This window comes from Pinus tabuliformis, chromosome X (genome assembly GCF_031772625.1).
Source record: "Pinus tabuliformis cultivar Carrire ecotype Pingquan chromosome X, CPIR1, whole genome shotgun sequence".
Classification (NCBI taxonomy): Eukaryota; Viridiplantae; Streptophyta; class Pinopsida; order Pinales; family Pinaceae; genus Pinus; species Pinus tabuliformis.
Genome location: NC_142308.1, coordinates 1,641,336,314 through 1,641,352,820, shown reverse-complemented (window position 1 = coordinate 1,641,352,820; position 16,507 = coordinate 1,641,336,314). Strand labels below are relative to the sequence as shown.

The 16,507-nt window shown below is 39.4% G+C and overlaps 1 protein-coding gene across 5 annotated transcripts in view; it reads left to right on the top strand.

Moving 5' to 3' along the window:
* Nucleotides 1-16,507, top strand: part of PHYLLO (2-oxoglutarate decarboxylase/hydro-lyase/magnesium ion-binding protein) — a 439,001-nt gene that overhangs the window by 161,302 nt on the left and 261,192 nt on the right. For all 5 annotated transcript variants that reach the window (XM_089447470.1, XM_089447471.1, XM_089447473.1 and 2 more), the window contains one exon: nt 3,221-3,796. In XM_089447470.1, the coding sequence (XP_089303596.1) occupies nt 3,221-3,796 (576 nt within the window). The remainder of the gene's footprint in view (nt 1-3,220; nt 3,797-16,507) is intronic.

Here is a 16,507-nt window from a genome sequence, read left to right as displayed (position 1 = left end):
ACAAAACCGCTCTCTCGTTTCTGTTTGAAAAACTATGGTACCCCTCCCTACTGGAGTACATTTTGCCTTGTTCCCCATGGTGATCTGAAAGTTCATCTTCTCCTCCCGATAATCTGAGAAACATTCCCAGATTCCCGTCATATGCCAAGAGGCCCCACTGTCTATATACCATACCTCTGATGATGCAGAGCTAGTCACACAAGCCACTTCTTCTTCCAGCCTAGAAGCCAACATAGAGAAATCGAAATTACTTTCTCTTGTGCAATTTTCTGAAAATCTGTGCGAGTCTCTTGACGTAGATGCCTCTGCATCATGGTCTCGACCCATAATTGATTTTCCCTTCCTGTCTCTGATTACTTGCTCTGATACCATGTGAAAATTCTATCACTGCAACAACTGATTTATTTTACCTACTTATTTCCCGATAAGTTATTTATGAAAATCCTTCAGTAAACATTAAAATAAATTCTGCTGCAGATATCACATCATAATACAGAAACAAACATATGCACAAGAATTAACACATCGACACAAATATATTGGACAATCAGTCCCCGGAAAAACCCAGTGTGGGAAAATGGGTGCAGCAAGGGAGGATTTTATTATTCAGCAATTATTTAGTACAACTGGGCGCCAAACTGGCTTACCCAACAGAGAGAAAATTCTTCAGCACTTCCCCCAGTCACATCGTCAACCTAGATGACCTCTGTTTAGCTCCTAGACCCTCTGCGTCAGCCCCTGCCTCTCTGCGTCAGCACTGGGTCTCTCTGCATCACCCACGTAGGCCCTCCAATGATTGCGCAGTTTTCCTAAGAGGCTCTGCGTCTGCCTCTCCAACCTCTGCGCTGTTCTCGACTCTTTGTTTCGTACTTGCTACCTCTCGCTGCTCTCCAGACCACTAGTTCGAATTTCTCAACTAACCCCGCTCCAGAAATCGAATTGACTAGTCTCCCTCAGTGTGTTCTCCAACTGACCCTCAAGCCTCTTCTTATACTTTTCCTGTTGGTCCTCCAACGGCCGAGATTAAATCTCTAATCAACGGCTAAGATTAGATTTGGCTTGATCCATGACTTTTGGAACCTTCTAACCCGGTTTTATATTAATACCCATTAATATTTTATTTTTCCTAAGTTTAGACTTAGGAACTCCATTAAAAATATTAATTATTTTAATATCTCCCAAACCGGTTAGAATTTGCCCAAACTATTTTTGGGTCTTGGATATCTCATGTGCTTTAGCCTCTCCACCAATTTTCATGGCTAGAGCACATCCGATGCTACCCCAAATCAACAAGGGATTTAACATACCATTAAACCACCCTCGATTTTTGGTGCCGTTGCCAAAAGATGAAGCCATCAACCAACATTCCATGCTATAAGCTGCCTCCGCTAACATCCAACTCTTGGAAGGCTCAGATCATGACACCGACCTGCAAGGTTCTGAAACCACATGTACAATCCCCATGCAATATGGTGGGTAACAAGAAGCATGAACTGGAAATCTAGTAAAAATAACACAATCTTGTACTATGCCCCTTAAAAACACTAATGTAACTGAAACCATAGCAATTGATATCTAACAACTCTTGTGTAAAGGATCATGTCCATAGATGGAATGAGAATGTGTCCATGAACTGTGAATTCTGACAATCAGGGAGTAAGGAGAAGTCTAACCTGATCCCAAATGTTCTCAAAGTAACACTTGAATTCACCATGGGTAAATTCAGTGTTAAACTCTTATGTCTTGTTTTGTACACATTATATGACAATTTAAGTTTCAACTTTGTATTTTAGTGTTTGAACCTGCATTGAAAGGGTGAACTATCCACTGCATGTTACAACTCTTTGGTAATGAATATGATGTTTTGTTTCATTTCATAGTTGAGATTATTTGTTATAATTTGTTAATGAAAAACATTATATGTTGAAGCTTGAAGGTTGATGTTATGGTTGATCATTTGATGACAATGTTTTAAATACTAGATGATAGATGTTATATGTGTACTATAGGGTTGTTGCTTTACTGATCATCATTAATTGAGTAGTTAAATTTATGTTTTCATGTTTTCCTCAAGCTAATCTAACATTATACATGTTTTTTCTTTGATATATTTCTCAAAATACAGTAAATATATACTATGTAAAAAAAGTGTTCTTCGAATGCTCCACTCCTGACAGCTTTGAAAATTGGTGCTTCCCACTCCCTCCCTGGCCTCCAACATCACTGATTTAAACAAACAATCAAATTTGCTTGATGATCTGCGATGGAGTTTTAATTGTGTAGAGTGTGAAAGGAATTTATCTGATCAAAAGTCTGCACTTCTAGAAGCATTCAGTTCACTAGTCAAGCTAGGAGAGGCTGTCTGGGCAGTGATTTGTATTGAATTGCTTGAAGAACAATCAATGTGTTTCCCACCATAGATGCTTCCCTTGCCCCTTGAGATTTAAGGATTTGGATGCCTTTGAATAGAGCTAGAGCTTCTTCATTATTTGTAGCAATCCCAATTTCTGATGCATGCATAACTTTGATCCCCTCTAGAGTCAAAATGACTCCTCCCGTAACCTGCTACCCCAATCTTTGTGGTTCATTTTTATATGAATGTTTTGCTGCAATTTGAAAAGGAGCTGTAAACTTAAAAAGATCAACCGGAAGTATTATACTGCATGTTTTCATAACTTAGTTTGCCTGCACTAGCAGATCTAAGCTCTTTGAGTTTATTCCTTGTTCAAGCTCTAAAAGGCTAATAAGTTTTCCAAGAATCGTTTTGTCCCATTATATATATAAATGTTGCATGCATGGTTGATGAACATCTATTTAATGTTGAATTAAATTGCCCCATATTAGAGTTGATTCTAAAAGTTGGAATCTGAAATTTCCTTCCTGGGCACATCTTTTGCCAACAAGATTGTTTGAGATAATTCCACTAGATTAGGCACTTATTGTTGCATAAATGCCTATAAATGATAATCATTTATTCTGAGGAGCTATGCGCATGCCCAAAACAACAGTTTCTAAACTTGCATATTTTGCAATTTAAACCTTCAGTTAGATGTATACTCACAAATTACAATTAGAGTACACATTGTCTAGGCATGCATAAATGCATATAAATAATAAATATATTTATTTCTTTAACATATAATGCATACTATATATAGGAGGGGACAACTCATATCATCCTAGAATGACTTCTAAAGTTTTTTTCTGATCATATATACAGGTCAATCACTTTGGGTCGTTTGTGAGGTATTTTTCTAATTTACCTCCACCTGATGATAAGGTTCCTGCCCGAATGGTGCTTACTACTATTGACACTGCAGTGTTTAGAGCCACACAAGAGCCTTTTGGTCCAGTACACATTAATTGTGCTTTTAGAGAGCCCTTAGCAGGAGTTTCTTGCCAATGGAATTTGGGTAGTTTGAAAGGGCTCAATATGTGGATGTCCAACAGAGAACCATTTACTAAACACATCAGAGTAACACAATTCCACTTCAGCAAAGAACTAATGAACACATATGGCCAATATAAGGAAGTGGTGGATCTGATTGAAGGAGCAAGTCGGGGGCTTTTAATTCTTGGGTGTCTTCAGACTGCTGAAGAGACATGGGCGGCTTTGTCACTTGCTAAACATCTTCACTGGCCAGTTGTGCCTGATATTTTATCAGGGATGCATCTGAGAAAGCTTCCTTTTGCATCTTCTGAACCTGAATTTAGCCTGTGCTTTATAGACCTGTTGGATCATATTCTACTTGGCAACTCTGTGAAGAACTGGGTCTCTCCAGACGTGGTGGTTCAGGTATGCCTTTGTGAACTCATATGTTAGTTGCATTTATTAATTCATTGATTCAGTTGAACAGAGCAATTTAAATTTTTATCCATTGAAGGGTGAACAGTCATCCGTTCATTATGCACTTCTGAAACAGAAGCACATCAGAAGCGCTGGAGAATGAGAAGTCTAATATTTAACTATGACATATTTTAACTCCCTTATTATCATGGAGCATGAATTTGGAGGCCTTTTGTTTATTGGCCAGAAGCCATTGGTGCATCTAAGACACTAGAAAAAGTCCAGATTAGCAGTGATGCTTCAAATTACAAATGAATATAATGGTGTGGGATGCATGTCTCAGGAGTTGTTTATATCTAGAAATTGAAAAATAAAGCCATGGTATTGTAAAATAATGTACATGGAGATGTAAAATCATGAAATATAATTATCTACCCAGGGGTAGGATAGTGTCAGTTTCTTATCCAAATGAAGATGGTCAATATAGGAAATACCATTTCTTTTAAGCATTCTGATTAGAAAATGATTCAACGTCAATTTTACAAATCCAAAGTTAAACCCTGTAAATCATTACTGCTCCAACAAATACTGAGTATGGAATTAGTACATAATCAAACATTCATGATACTTGGGAAGGTTTAAATGGTTTAAAGTTTCCAGGTGTATGCTCAGTAGTCTAGGAGTCCCGACATTCTGTAGATACTTTCCTTTGTTGGCCATGAGAATCTTCATCAGGATTTTATGCCTAGTTGCCAACAAAAATGCCTGGAATCTGTATACAACCAGTCTTTTTCATGATGGCCTTACTTACCAAGCGGTGATCCCTTGCAAATGCGGGTTGTTCTCATAGAATCTGTTTCTCTTCAGGCAACTGCTCTCAGAGAGAGACTCAGATGAGTGTGTGTTGTTACTGACTTGATGAGAATCCTACTCATTGACCTGGACCTGCTATTTGTTGGAAAATGCAAAGTGACAGCTTATTGGTTCTTATTTTCCTTAACCTTAATATTGCTTGTGAACTTAGTTATTCTTCTTGTGTTCTTTTAGTTAGATCTTTTTATCAAACAAATATCAAGAACAAAAGAACAACAACAGAGGACACAAAAATTAGGCTCTCAGCTAGGGAAAACCCCCTCCAAGGGGAAAACCCAGAAAACTCATCTCTTCTTATAGAATTTGCTTCAAAATGAGACACAAATACCCAAACCCTAGACCAAGTCCTTCTCCAAGTACCAAGCCAACCCTTCCACAATTCTTTCCCTTTCTTTGTACCAATCAGCTTCAAACTGCAACTTTGACCTGCCAGCTTCAATACTGCAACTCGTCTTGCAACTTTGATCTTGCAATTTCAACCTAGCAACTTCTTTGTAAACCCTAAGACAACCTCCTCTTGAGACCTACCTAGAGCAAGCCAGTCTTCCAAGGTCAACGAGGTCAAGTTAGGGTTTTCCCCCTTCCAACCACAAGATACTGCACTTTGTCCTCTTGCAACTTAGACCAACAACTTCGGCCTCCTTCTGCAGCATCAGAAACCCTAGAACTTTGCACCTGTGAGAGAGATAGAGCCCAAAACCAAGATATTCGTCCTTCTTTCTTCTCCTAGACCTTCACTCTTCTTTTTCTAGCTTCCCAACTACAGATTGAACTATTTCTTGATAGATCGAACTTAATGAGTGTGTGTGTCCCAAATGAGATCGAACTGCTTCTTTATATAGCCTTTCTAGGGGGTCGAATTCCCTCTTTTAGGACGACTTGTACTTTTGGAGTTTCCAAGACTTTCTAGACTAAAAAATAATTCTTTTTACAATTACATTTTGCCCGGAAGGGTCTTATAAACATGATGTTGACTCCTTTGACTCATGACAATAAATCCTAAGACCTAACAAACCCTAGAAGCATGAAGAACATGCTTTTACCTAGAAGACCATCAATAAAGAGCATGAAACCCATGCTTTAATAATAATAACTTTTTCTTTTCTTTTCTTGTTTGTTACATAGGATACATATTGAAATGAGTACAACAATTATGAAAACCGAAACTAGTTACATTTTCAACACTCCCTCTTAACTAGGGAGGTATTCATAATTGCCTAACCAATACAATGTCATTCTCAAATTAAAGAGTTCTCATAAGAAGAGTCAGATTGATAAGCCATATTGTAAGCATCATCATCATGACCAACACTGTCTCTGAGGCCTAACTAGACAAGCTCTACTTTAATCAAGAGCATTATGCTGGGAGGTTTTATGTGTGATACCGCACTACCTCTACAAGGTACATACCCCATTCGGATGTCTACAAGGTATGTCCTTTTAGGACTATTCTTATCTTGGATCTCCAAACTTGAATCCTCAAAGAATATTAGTGCTCTTCGACCACTCTTCTCTTGGATACCTGTCACATCCTCAAAGAGTGTTGGTACCTTTCCTTTCTTGGATGTTTTATCCTCAAGGAAACCACAAATGCTTATCCAATCCTCCACCATTCTCTCTTCATCACCTAAAGAAGAGAATGCACATGTGATGTCCAACATCACTCCCTCTCAACCAGAGAGGACATCCCTATTCTCTGAGAGAATAGATCCCTACTCCTATTCAAGGAGACTCCTTTTACTCCCTCTCAAAACTAGAGGAGATCCAGACTTCCTTTCTATTTGGGAAGTCAACATCACAAGCCTTATAACTTGTCTTCATAAGAGTACCAATTACTAGTTCTTCATAGCTGCCTTGGCTCCCTCTTTTCTCCGCATCTCATTGTATCGAGACTACTTCTTTTCGAGGTATCATGGAGCCATCTTCACTCTTCAATCTTGTGACAGGTTCCAGGTCATTCTTCTTGCTCATCACTTCCATCTTCGTCATCATAGATGAAGGCATTGTATTGAGCAAACTTCAAGCTGATCATAGCTTCCTCATGAAAGTGATCTTCTTTGACCTCCAGCGTATCTTCTTGCACTGCCTCCTTCTAATCCCAAGATGGACACATCTTGACTTCAGAATTGCCAGGTACCATATGTTGGGCTTCTCTCAACATTCTTCATACATTTCCATTCATATAGTTGAACTTGCCTCAACTGTCATCATGTATTCTTGCAACACTTTTCCAGGTAACAAAATAATATGTTAACTAGATAACCAACAATAATGAAAATCAGACTTACCTCATCATGATGGCCTTCTCGTTCCATCAACTTCCTCATGGTCCATCTCTACTTGAAAACTCCTTCATGCATCAGAGTGCCCAAGGATCGAACTTGATTACCAAATTACAACTTTTTATTCCAGAGATTATGCTGGGCATTATTTACACATTCTAGAGAAAGTCTTAATCTTTTATACAAGTCAAAATTCTTCCTTTTAAACATCATACAATCATACTAAGCATGTTACAAGATTCTACGCATATGAATCTTAACATAGAGTCACATCTATTGTGCATTCGTATGCCTCTTATTCCATCATCTAGCTATATGTCTCATAATGAGCTTGTATCTTGACCCATTGCATTCCTTCATCCCTTTACCAGTATTGTTTCCACATTACATGGAATGTATACTAACCTTGTCATAGTGCTTCTCCCAAGAACCTTTCATAATGATGGTTCTTCCAGGATCATAATGATCCACCTAAGCAAGATGACTGCCTCTAACATAATGTTAGATAATGCCTGGATGAACAATATGCAAAATGGTCTATCTATCTACCTTTAAAGACTAGATGACTTCTATAAAGCAACTTAACCAAGTAGACTCTACTTATGCAACTATCACATGCTTCTCTCTATGATGTTATGCAAAATCAAAACTTTTCTAAACAATGCATGTTATCCTAAAGGAAAGGCCAATTTTACCAAGAACCAACCAAGATGCCTTTTCTAATAGTAAAGATCCTTCACTTCTTCCTTCTTCGGCTTCTTCTTAGGTTCTCCCATTGCCTTGACTACATGAGCTTCACTCCTTTCCTTTCTCTTGTTGTTCTGTTGGCTTGGACAATCCCTCTTATAGTGTCCAAACTCATTGCACTTAAAGCATTGAACCTTGGACATGTCTTTCTTCTTGGACTTTCCAAACTTTCCCTTCAACATTTTGACTCAAGCTAGAAAGGCTTGAGACTGCTCATTTGATCCAATGCCATCTTTTACCTTGATCCTTGATTCTTCCAGAATGCATTGAGCCCACAACTCATCAAAAGTTGTTGAATCTTTCTTGGAGTAGATGCTTGTTGCAAAACTGCTCCATTCTAGTGGAAATGCATGTTAGGGTTTGGTAGCATCGGATGTGCTCTAGTCATGAAAATCGGTGGAGAGGCTAAGGCACATGAGTTCTAAAGAACTCAGAAACTGTTTGGTGAAATTCCACCCGGATTGTATTTTATTAAAATAATTAATATTTTTTAATAGGGTTTCTAAGTCTAAACTTAGGAAAATTAAAGTATTAATGAGTATTAATCAAAATATGGGTGAGAATGATCTAGAATCGGATCAAGTCAAGATTTAATCTTAGCCGTTGATTAGAGACTTAATCTCGGCCATTGAAGTCTCAACGAGAAAAGTATAAGAAGGAGGCTTGGGGTTCATTTGTAAATATACAAAGAGTTGATCAGTCAGTTCGATAGTCCTAGGGCAGGGTTTGCTAAGGAATTCGAATAGGTGATCAAGCAGTGAGGATTAGAGGGAACACTGGAAGGAAGTGATTTCCAGTTCCAGTGAATATACTTGAGAGAAGACAGTGAAGGATCAAAGAGCCAACACAATGCCAAGGAGGGACAACACAGTAATCGGAGAAGGTTGACGTAGAGGTTGACACATAATTGCTGTGGGATAGCAGGGATCAGTGCCAGGAATCACTGTGGGTGATTGGCAAGAGCAATATTAATTTCTCAGCTGCAGAACTAGCAGTAGCTAGGGTGACGCATTCAGAGGGAGTCTCCATGCAGTGACTGCGTAGGTTCACGTAGAGACTACACAGTGGGTCATCCAGGCGCTGGGGCCGATGTAGAATCTCCAGATTCAGTGTGAGAAAATTCTCACTATTTATCTATTAGTTATCTTCTCTGAGTGGATTGCCATTTTCTCTGGGGCATCCAGATTGTATTCAGAAATTTACTGCCAATAATAGAAACCCTCAGATCTGCTACACCGGTTTTCCTGCATTGGGTTTTTCCGGGGACGATTGTCCAAAAACAAGTGTGTCAATGTGATTGTTTATATGCTGGTGTTTCTCTTGCCTATTTAATTTTCAGTTCTTAATTTGTGAAGTCTGCAGCTGAATTTATTTTGATATTTACTGAAGCATTGGTAAATAACTTATTATTGTAAATAAGTAGGAGAAATAAATCAATCACTGCAGCGAAATTTTCACATGGTATCAGAGCAAGGTTCAGGCAAGATGGTAGCAGAGAAAAAAAGCATGAAGAACAACACAGATCAAAATATTTCCGAAGTAGCTTCCAGGTTGGAAGAGGAATTTGCTTGCTTATCGAGTTCTGCATCAGCCAAGGATTGGTACATTGATAGCAGGGCTTCATCTCATATGACTGGAGAACAAGAATATTTCTCAAGCTATCAGGAGGAACAAATGAACTTCCAAATCACAATGGGTAACAGGACAAACTTCACCCCAGTAGGAAAGGGAACGTTACATTCCGGACATCAGCAGGAAATAGCCTTCGAGCCACTAACGTACTACATGTGCCAGATATGGGAATGAATTTGATTTCTGTATCTCAATTACAAGATAAAGGATATGATGTGTACTTCATCAGTAACAGAGTATATGTCAAGCATCCTAAGTGGAAAAAGAGGGCCCAGATTGGAACTCGAAGCAACAGGTTATACAAGTTGCAGCTCGAGTCTCCTATGGCACTGATAAGCAATAATGTCAGTGGAGAAAAAGACTTAAATGAACTGTGGCATAGAAGGATGGGGCACTTACATCATGGGGCGTTAAGGATGCTCAAGGAAACTGTTATAGGGGTTCCAGTGCTTACTACCAAGCATGATGATACATGCAGAGGCTGCATACTAGGCAAGTACGCCAAAGCAGCTTATTCCAGAAGCAACAATAGAGCTAAGAGTGTATTGGGTTTAATACACTCAGACATCTGCAGTCCAATGTCTACAAGAGCTATCAGTGGTGTTGAGTATTTTGTCACCTTCATAGATGACCATTCCAGGAAAACTTGGATTTATTTCTTAAGAACCAAGGATGAGGTCTTTGATCGGTTTAAGGAGTTTAAGGCTCTAGTGGAAAACCTGATAGGAAGGAAGATCAAAATATTGCGCTCAGACAATGGTGGAGAATACACAGATAAAAACTTCACAAATTTCTGCGCAAGGGAAGGGATCAGAAGAGAATGGACAACACCTTATAATCTAGAGCAGAATGGAGTCGCAGAAAGGAAGAACATAACTATTGTTGGAGCAGTGAAGGCGATGTTATATGCAATGTTGCAAAATTCGTTATTGGGATTAATTCGGCGAAGGGAAAAAATCGGAAAAAATCGTAAAAATCGGGAAAAAATCATAAAATACGAAAATATTCATTTTTTTTCAATTTTTTTAATATCTAAAGCATCTACAACATAAAATAAATACATTGACACATAAATATGATAAAAGAACTAATATATAAGATGTGTAATATCATTTCTAGTGCTACATCACACATAACAGTGAATCATGGCCTAAATAGTTAGTCCTGACTCCTGAGTCCCAACTCAGCCTCAAAATATCAACAAAAAATATAATAATGTATCTCATATCATGAGTCATGTTGACACCTAATTCGAAACGGATGGGTGAACTGGACAGTCATCAAGAAGATGAACTGATCCGTCATATGTATGTATATAAATAATAGTTAGCTAATGAATAATATATCAGTTCTTTCTTCCGCTCATTTATTCTGGAGTTACCCTGGCCTGACATGGTATCAGAGCACAGGTCCCAGTTCCTAAAATAGCTGTAACTCCTGCCTCTGCCAGCGCTCTGTCCTCTGCGTGATTCCCTGCACCTCATTGAATCTCTGCGCATCCGTTTTCTGCTGCCTCATGAAACCTCTGTCCTGACATTCTCTGCGCATCCGTGCCTCTGTCCTGAAGACTGCGCACTATACATCCGTTGAAGCGTCACTGCATTGGTAACGCCCTTCCCTCTTCCCTCACGCCGACTGGAATCATTCGAAACCCTAGCATTCTAGAGGTTGTAGCTCTGCGACCAATGTTCTTCAACATGGAAGTCGGGTTACATGCATCTGTACGTTTTTGCTCAGCCGAGAGATGACAAAGAAGGTGAACACAGTCCCTGCGCCTGGTCGGAATTCCAAATTAACGAACAGTGAGTTTTCTGAAGCTCTTCCTGCCTAACGAGGATTGAGCTTCTCCTGAATAGCAACTCAGGTTCTTGGAGGGTTAAAGCGTATATTTCTGCTTACAACTTTTCTTCATAGTCCTTTATGTTATATAGTTACTGGCGGGAGAATGCAAAATTATATTATATGTTTAATTAAAATGCCTGCCGCCGAGATCCTTTCAGTTATTTAGCAGATGTAGAATTGGGTATTGACTGTAGACTGGTTGTCCTCCATCACCTTGTAACCGTGGAAGCTGGGACGTCCGCGGGTTTGATCGCGGGACCTGCCCGTGGCCCTATGAAATGATTTACCATACGTTATATCATTTTCTCCATTGCAAAAAGTATGCATACTTGTCTGTCATCTTCACTCCATTGCAAAAAGATATCTCCTTCGTCGACTCCTACTCGTCGACTCCTTCGTCGACTCCTACTCGTCGACTCCTTCGTCGACTCCTACTCGTATAAGAAGCCCCCAATTCTGAAGTCTTCCTACGCCATCCTCCCACGTTCATTTCTCTTTCAATTCTATTAAATTCCACTGTATTACTCTTGGGCAAGCGGTTATCTCAAAGAACTTTTGAATATTATTGATTGTTTGTCGATTTGGTGAGGGAATGGTAAATTGTAAAGACCATTGACTTATGCAACGATTACGATTCTTCGGCTTCTCATCATCACTCGCAGTTCAAGGCATCGAGTATTGATCTCTGCATATGTAATCTTTGATTACCTTGGTAATCAAAATTTGAAAAGGTCATTTATTGCTTTTCATGACATTGCTCGGAGATGGAATGTGAAGTTTCACGAATACGCATGAAAAGGACATGGTATCAGAGGATTTAAATAGGCAGCGCATTTAAATAGGCAGTTGCACAGTTTTTTATAATGCTGTATTGAAGCATAAAGGTATCAGAGGATTTAAATAGGCAGTTGCACAGTTTTTTATAATGCTGTATTGAAGCATAAAGTGATATAATATTTCAATGAAATTCTGATGCCTTCTGTCACACATTAGAGGGATTTGTAGAAAATATAGTGCATAAGGCTGTAAGGAGGTTTTTTTTTTTTTTTTTTTTTTTTCAAGCAGAAGTATTTTTTTTACAGAATGCATTCAATCATTTCTATGGTAGGAATAGTTCTCACTGGCAAGGAGAACTATTCTGAATGGTCCCGGATGGTAAAACACACCCTCATCTACAATGAGTTGTGGAAGGGAGTGTGTGTCGGAGAAGAAGACAAAGACCTTGTGCAGCCTACATCAGATAAAGAACTTGTCATTTGGGAAAACAAGAACAGCAAAGCCTATGCATTGATCGCAGCATCTGTAAATGAAGAAGTAAGTCGTCATATTTCATCCTATTCCACTGCCTTTGAAGCTTTACAAAAGCTGAAAGAACTCTATGATTCACATTCTGCACTTGAAGTTGTTCAGCTCATGATTAAACTCTTCACTCTTGAACTGAAAAATAATGATCCCCTTGCTCTTGCATCTGAAATAAAGTCTATAATGCATGATATTAAATCCACTAAGGTTGAGCTGGCTATCTCTCTTATTGCCTTTCTCAAAGCACTCTATCCTACCTACTCCAATTATCTTGAATCTTTACAAGCAAATGGAAATCTTAAAGACATAACCTTTGAGTCTCTTGTGAAAAAGTTTGCTGAAAGAGAGAAAGCCTTTGGAAAGAAGACAGTCCCTGAATCTTCTGAAGAGACTGTTTGCCTTGCTCATAAAGAAAAGCATCCTGCTCAAGATTCTACAAGAGGAAGAGGTGGACGAAGAGGAAGAGGAAGATACTTCAGAGGAAGGGGGGGTAGACATTCTCAAGCAGAAAAGGCAGATCTGCATTGCATTCGCTGCAAACGAAATGGATCACATGATGCTTCTACATGCAAGGTACCATGGGACAAGATTGAGCAGAAAAGAAATCAGCAGAAAGGTAAAACTGATGACACAGACAAAGGTAAAGCACCTGAATCCGCTCACTATATTGAGGCACAATGTAACATTGGAGTAAATGAAGACTTGTTTAATGCTTCACTTACTTCTTCGAAAAATCACTGGTTGCTTGATTCAGGAGCAACCTGTCATATGACTCATAGGAAAGATTTTTTTGAAGATTTCACTAACAATGTTGATGGAGCGGTATACTTTGCAGATCAGTCAAAAATCAAGCCATCAGGGCTTGGCACAGTCAGGCTTAAACTGCCTGGTCTTCCAGACTTTCTTCTGGACCATGTTCTATATCTCCCACAGCTCAAGAGAAACTTGCTGTCCCTGGTCCACATCCGCCAGCAAGGTCACTCCATTCATATGTTTGATGGCAAGCTTGAGGTAAGAAAGGCATCTGACCACTCACTTGTCATGAGGGTTATAGAAGAAGAAAGACTTCTTAAACTGCAAGGAACTTCTGCTCATGCACAATATTTCTCATATATTTCTCATCATGAAGAAGGTACACTTCCATCAAGTTTATTATGGCATGCTAGATTTGGACATTTAAACTATGATAGTCTCCGCTTGTTGAAGAAAAATGGTGTTGCTGGTTTGCCTACAATTCCTAGAAAACATAAGCAATGTGATGCTTGCATTCTAGGAAAGCATAGCAAACAGTCTTTTCATGATTCACATTCAAGAGCACATAGGAAGCTTGAACTCCTTCATTCAGATTGATGTGGTCCAATGCCTGTTCCTTCTGCAAATGGAAATAAATATATCATGACATTTATTGATGATTACACCAGAATGTGTTGGGTTTATTTATTGAAGAACAAATCTGATGCTTTTCAAACATTCAAGAATTTTCATAAGTGGATTGAAAATGATGCACAATCTCATATTGGGTCTATTCGCACTGATAATGGAAAAGAATATACATCAAATGAATTTGAAAACTATCTTCGCCAACATGGGATCAAACATCAAACAACTGTGCCTTATAATCCTCAACAGAATGGTGTAGCTGAAAGAATGAACAGAACAATTTTGAATATGGTACGATCCATGCTATTCTTCAAAAATGTAAAGACAATGTTTTGGGCTGATGTTGTTCTATGTGCTGCATATATAAAGAATAGATGTCCATCTAGTGCTATAAGAAACAAAACTCCTTATGAATTGTGGTATGGACATGTTCCTTCGGTAAAACATCTCAAGATCTTTGGTTCCACCTGTTATGCTTTAATACCAAAGGTACATAGAAACAAACTTGGTGCTAGAAGTCGTAAGTGTATCTTCCTGGGGTATTCAAACACATCTAAAGCATACCGCCTCTATGATGAAGTAAATAAAAAGTTTGTTTTATCTAGAGATGTCATTTTTCTTGAATCATCCAAATCTGAAAGTGTTGTTGAGCGGCAACTTGATCGCTTGGATAGATTCACAATACCGAAATCATTTCAAGAGTTTGATAATCAGATTCCACATCTTGAAGGGGGGATTCCTATACTAGATCAACATGTGGAATCTTCTTCTTCTGAAGAACAATCTCCCCTGCATGACACTCCAACAACGGATGATGCTTTAAGTGATGTAATTGATAGAATTGGGAGACTTAATCTTGATTCAGACCCAACTCAATCAACAGAGCAGCCTGGACCATCTCAGAAAGGTCCCCCAAAGTGGCTGACAAAGACACTTGAAAGTGTTCATCCTGATGAAATTGGAAAAACAGGAACTAGAAATACAAACCGACAAGATGGAGGTGATGTAGATAACTCTAATTCACGTGTTGATATGGATGTTACTTATGATTGTGAATTGAACTTGTCTACAGATTTTGAACCAACTTCCTTCAAAGAAGCTGCTTCTCATGATGAATGGAAAGAAGCGATGCAGAAGGAGTATGATGCCCTCATAAAGAATGGCACTTGGAAGCTGGTTGATCCTCCATTTGGAACCAAACCAATTGGCTGCAAGTGGGTCTACAAGAACAAGTACAAAGCTGATGGCTCACTTGACAAGCACAAAGCTAGGCTTGTGGCAAAAGGTTTTGCACAGAAGGAAGGGGTCGATTATGAGGAAACTTTTGCCCCCACAGCAAAATGGGCCACCATCCGGACACTCTTTGCACTAGCTGCTCAGAACGGTTGGAAAGTCCATCAAATGGATGTAAAAACTGCATTCTTGAATGGAGATCTAAAAGAGAATGTTTTTATGTCCCAGCCTGAAGGATTTGCTGTGAAAGGACATGAACATAAAGTATGCAAACTTGTGAAGTCCTTGTATGGCCTCAAACAAGCACCACGAGCCTGGTATGAAAAACTAACTGAGCATCTTCTGAAACTCAACTTCAATCATTTTGATCTTGATGATGCAACTTTATTTGTCAAGAAAATTGGCAAAACAGTTGTATATCTTGTGGTATATGTCAGTGTTGCAGGAAGCGCCCCCCCCGGATCCTAGGCCGGAATCGCGTCCCGTACGGAAGCGTTCCGGAAGCGTCAAAGGAAGCGCGATTCCGTTTTTTCCGAAGCGCGATTCTGCAATTTTGGAGCGATTCCTGGTTTTTGAGAAGCGTTGCCCTCGAAGCGCGCTTCGGGCCCGGAAGCGCACGCTTCACGAGCGCTTCGGAGCGCTTCCGGAAAAATCCGCGCGGGCAAGGAATGACACTTCAATTTTTTTTAATTTTTTTTAAAAGTTAACTTAACTTGCAATGAGGGGGTGGGTTAGGGTGAGTTTAGGGTGAGTTTAGGTGAGGAATGAAAAGCATAAAGCTCCCATTCATTCCTCATTTTCTCACTTTGAGTTTATGAGAGTTGGAGAAGAGAAGAGAGGAGAGGAGAAGAGAAGAGAGGAAAGGAGAGGAGAAGAGAGGAGAGCTTGGAGGAGTGAAGAAGGAGGAGCTAGGAGAAGGAGGAGGAGCTTGGAGCAAGAGCTTGGAGGACTTCATCTACAAGAGCTAAAGAGGTAAGTTCAAACCCCAAACTCCCTTGTTTTTTTGAAAAAAAAATTGTATTTTTCTCCTCCCTCTCCTACTCTTTCCCATTGTTTCTACTTGCTCCTTTATTTACAGGTTGTCCACCACCTATATCCATATTCCAAGATGGTGTTCTTTTGGCTTCTATGTATCATTCCACTCTTGGTTTTAATGATGGCAAGGGTGAGGAATAGAAGGGAAGAGGAAGGGGATGAACTTGGTCCTAATAGTAGTGACCCAATGTATGATGAGGAGGAAGGGTTTGAAGAGGAAGGGGATGAACTTGAAGGGGACACTGAAGCACAAGATGGGAAAGGTACATCAACACCCTTGTGGAACTATGTGACCAAACTTGATGGGGGAAAGGGTGGTGGATCTTACAAATTTGTGTGCCCTCATGGTTGTCATGGAGGAAAACCATATTGTGGTTCATATACCCGTCTGAGG